The 4,072-nt window shown below is 34.5% G+C and overlaps 1 protein-coding gene across 1 annotated transcript in view; it reads left to right on the forward strand.

The window, feature by feature from the left end:
• Nucleotides 1–3,881, forward strand: part of LOC117103753 (neurogenic locus notch homolog protein 2-like) — a gene marked incomplete at its 3' end in the record, with an annotated part of 81,546 nt that extends 77,665 nt beyond the window's left edge. The window contains 5 exon segments of the mRNA XM_033244363.1: nucleotides 1,044–1,166; nucleotides 1,964–2,125; nucleotides 2,379–2,489; nucleotides 3,409–3,537; nucleotides 3,756–3,881. Of these exon segments, the coding sequence (XP_033100254.1) occupies nucleotides 1,044–1,166; nucleotides 1,964–2,125; nucleotides 2,379–2,489; nucleotides 3,409–3,537; nucleotides 3,756–3,881 (651 nt within the window).
• Between the last annotated feature and the right edge of the window lie 191 nt (nucleotides 3,882–4,072).

Consider the following 4,072-nt stretch of genomic DNA (forward strand, 5'->3'; position numbering starts at 1 on the left):
ATAGTATTGCGGTAATGCTATAATAAACCAATTTTGAACGTTAAAGAAGAGGAATCTGTGAGTGTGAAAAAATAGGTGCCTTAACCGGGATTCAAACCTGGACCTTTTGTAGTCTATGCAGACGCCTTATTAAAATATATTTGTATGAAAAAATGTCTCTGGTGGGAATCGAACCCGCAATCTCTCGCTGTTTCAGCTAGCGTCATACTGTTTCGACCACAGAGGCCCTTACGATATCATTACGGATCTAGGACCAGTACAGTGGCGGCACCAGTGGGGAGACAGGGGGCTTAAGTCAAGCCCGGACAGAGCTCGTCAGGCAGTCAGACCATAAAACATAAAAATAGGCCCACACCAAGCCCTGTCACAGTCTGAGAGTGCCATTTCCAGCCATCCAGAGGTTGCTATTCTTTAAAAAAATCTCATTTGGGAGAGGAACCCCTCTCAGCCCCTTCCACCAGCTCGAGCCTACGAGCTCAAGTCCCCCTGTAAAACAACTTAGGCCTTCCCCTCACCCCCAGAAAATATATCCTATAGCCGCCACTGGACCATTTTTCTCTCTCATTTCCATACAATTTGAGAGCTCGCACATAATGGAGTGAATTTTTAATCATGGGAAATAATATTTAAATAAATTTGCTGCTTAGTATTGGGAACACAAAAAAATGTGTAAATCAAATAGATAAAAATAATATTAATAATTTAATAATATTAATATAGTGCTCAAATATAGACGAACATCATGTTACAAATCCTATCAACCATAATCTATCAACGAAAGTTCTTTATTATAGTTGTATGAGAAAGATGTCTCGGGGGGAATCGAATCCGCAATCCCTCGCTATTTCGGTGAGCGTCATACTGTTTAGACCACAGAGGCCTGTATGATTAGACCACTTGTCTCTCTCTTTTTCATACAAATAATTTAGCTTTTATGTATTTTGTGAATTACAGATATTGGAATTTTATATGCTTTACATATCTAATGTGGTTTACATAATTTTACCATTATTTTCATAAATTTTTCATTAAAATAATCAAAGCTTTTGATGGATGTTCTAATTCTCCATGTAAAAATGGAGGCTACTGTGTTGCATCTACTGTTACCTGTTCTGGTTTCGTCTGCAATTGTCCTTCAGGATACACAGGCAAACATTGTGAAGAAGGTAATTTATTAATATTGTATTATTCAATATTTGAAACATTTTTGACACATGATTCTGATAGGATGCTAACACAGTTTATGAGTAACAAACACTACTTTTTTTTCTTCTTTTGTGGGGGAGGGGTCTGGGGTTGTGATTTTTCAGTGAGGGGTTAATTTCTATTGAAATACTGAATGTTAAGCGCATCAAAGCTCCAACATTTTGCACTAAATTAACATTATTATTACTATTATTATTATTTTTATTATTATTAATAATATTATTATTACTGAAAGTAATATATATTTTTATATTCATCATCATCATGAGGTCATTTTTTTAATATTGTGTTTATTATTATGAACTATTGTAAACATATTCTGACTCAACATTTTGACATAAGTGTGAGTCAGTGGTGGGGTCTGGGGGGAATCAGGGAGATCATTTTCCCCATCGGACTAGCCCGAACCCCTGTCGTCCGACGAATGCCTAGGTCGTCGGATCAAAAGTATAAAAAATAATAATTTGCTTATCTAATTAACGCTAATATTGTGGTCCAAAATCACATTTTGGACCATGCTAAGCCATAGAAACCCTCCTCGTGAACATTACAAGGGATTTTTTTTTTTATAGCGGGCTGTCGACTGAGGCTTCGTCGGCCCTTTGGTTCGGACCCCTCCGTTGGACACGTCGGGCTACTTGTCGGAAAATTTCTGGCACCACCGCTGGTGTGAGTTTACCGACCTTTCTGAAATGAGATTCTAACACAGTTTATGAGTAATAAACACGTTTTCTTTACCCAAACTATCATCTTTCAGTTGTCTGTTCTTTGCCTTTGGTGGCTGGAACATGCCCACAATTGCCAGTGCTGCGTTTTTACTACAACAGTACATCCGCTAATTGTGAAGTATTTGCATACCATTGTGAAGGAAATGAAAACAACTTTCAAACCCTTGCAGACTGTGAAACAGCATGTCAATGTAAATATGAAAGTTATTTTAAAGTCAATATTGCTAACAGTTTGATGCAACTATTTATTAAATTGGTTTATTTTGGTTTATTGATTTTATTATTTAATTACTTTATTGTGTTAAGGACGACTTCTTAATGTTTTTTTAAATATTCTGCTTCTTAAATTAAAGTGCTGTGCTGGGATTACAATATCAAATGTTCAAATAATTATAAACAGTGCTTGAATTTTGAGCACTGGGTATTTCATTTGCTTGATTTCAGTGAGCGCTTGCGCATCAAACCCTTGTCTGAATGGAGGTGTATGTAATGATCGTGTTTCATCTCACTCATGTTCGTGCCCAGCTTGTTTTTCTGGAACCAACTGTGAAATAGGTTTGTGTATGATAGGTTTCATTGTAAGCATTTTAAACCACAACCTAATATATAACAAATATTTCATAAAATAATCATTTCCAATGCATAAATGCAGTATGGTACACGTAAGTAGTGGTAGGCTTAGTTTGTGTTTGCTTTATTACCTTTGGTGAATGAAAATGCTTCCTTGTTTGTGCCTTACTCAGAAGAAACTGGAAAATTGATTTTGACCAAGCGTCCCATACACCATCCTTTTAGCAGAAGATATTCTTAATAACACCCAGAAACCACATGTCAATCAAGCAAACCATCTTTTAAAGAAAGGCAAAATGTCACTGAAATTACTGTTGTATTATTACAATCGTAAATTGTATTTTATTCTTCCTAAAATCTTTCAATCCTGGTAGGCCTATGTGTTTTCGTTTCTTAAAGAAAATTAATGTAAGCATATTTCCGTGGTATGGTATAATTGTAGGCCTATGAGTAAAGTGATATCATGGTTAATTAAACTAATAAAAAGAAAATCTTGTGTTGGCCATGTTTTGGAAAAATTCAAAAAATGGGTGGGTAGGTCGGTAGGTCAACTTTTTTATTTTATTTTTTTTTTTTTGACCAAAAATTGTTTATGCCTACAAAGTAGAAAATACACAAAAATACAACAAATACCATTCTTAAATCTATATTGGAGAGCAAAACGATCGCTTAACACTGTCGCATCGCCTACTGTCGCAAGATAGGCCTATTCCGGCCCTTTTAAAAAAAACATTAAAATGCTGACTCAATTTCGAACATTTTGGGTTGGTCGGGCGTGGCCAACACAATATTTTTTTTTTATTTGGCCTTAAGTCGAAATAAATCTTTTGGTGGATTGCTTACTCATTATTTCAGCTGCTAAATTCCAATACTTTAATATACAATCATTCATTCCCATTCTTAGGTGTGAGTGCTTGTGATAATCATAGTTGTCATAGTAATGCTACGTGTGTTGCTCTTGAAGTACCAGATACCTGTTCTAACTACCTCTGTATGTGTCCTCCATGTTACTACGGTCAATACTGTGAAACAGGTAAATTCAGAAACAACCAACTATATCAAGTATGATAAAAACATTTCTCAAAATATTAATAATTTTTGCTTATCTATTACTTTACCACTTAATTCTGATAACTTTCTTTTGCTTGTTTCCTTGCGTTGTTGTTAAAAAATACACTGTCTTATAATATAGCCCTTAAATACAATTATTTGTTTTCTATTTCATATTTGGTTAATGTTCATTTCTGCTAGAATTGGTTGATATCTGTATGCACAGCAAATGTGTAAATGGAGGAACCTGTGTTGCTGATGCTGATAACTGTATTCTTTATACTTGTGATTGTCCTCCTTGTTTCACTGGTAGTCTCTGTCAAGTTGGTGAGCTATCTTGATTTTCATGGATAAATACTCTTTATTTATATGTATCACAGAGCAGTCATAATATAACTGCTCCTTGATATAATATGTACAGAAACAAATAAATATTAAATATATAATATTTATATAATATATTACTGGTTGTAAAAACATTGTTGTATCTAAATAAATTTACATATTATATATATATA

Source organism: Anneissia japonica, unplaced genomic scaffold, assembly GCF_011630105.1.
Source record: "Anneissia japonica isolate Jap-2015-1 unplaced genomic scaffold, ASM1163010v1 scaffold287925_len434832_cov202, whole genome shotgun sequence".
NCBI classification, from domain to species: Eukaryota; Metazoa; Echinodermata; class Crinoidea; order Comatulida; family Comatulidae; genus Anneissia; species Anneissia japonica.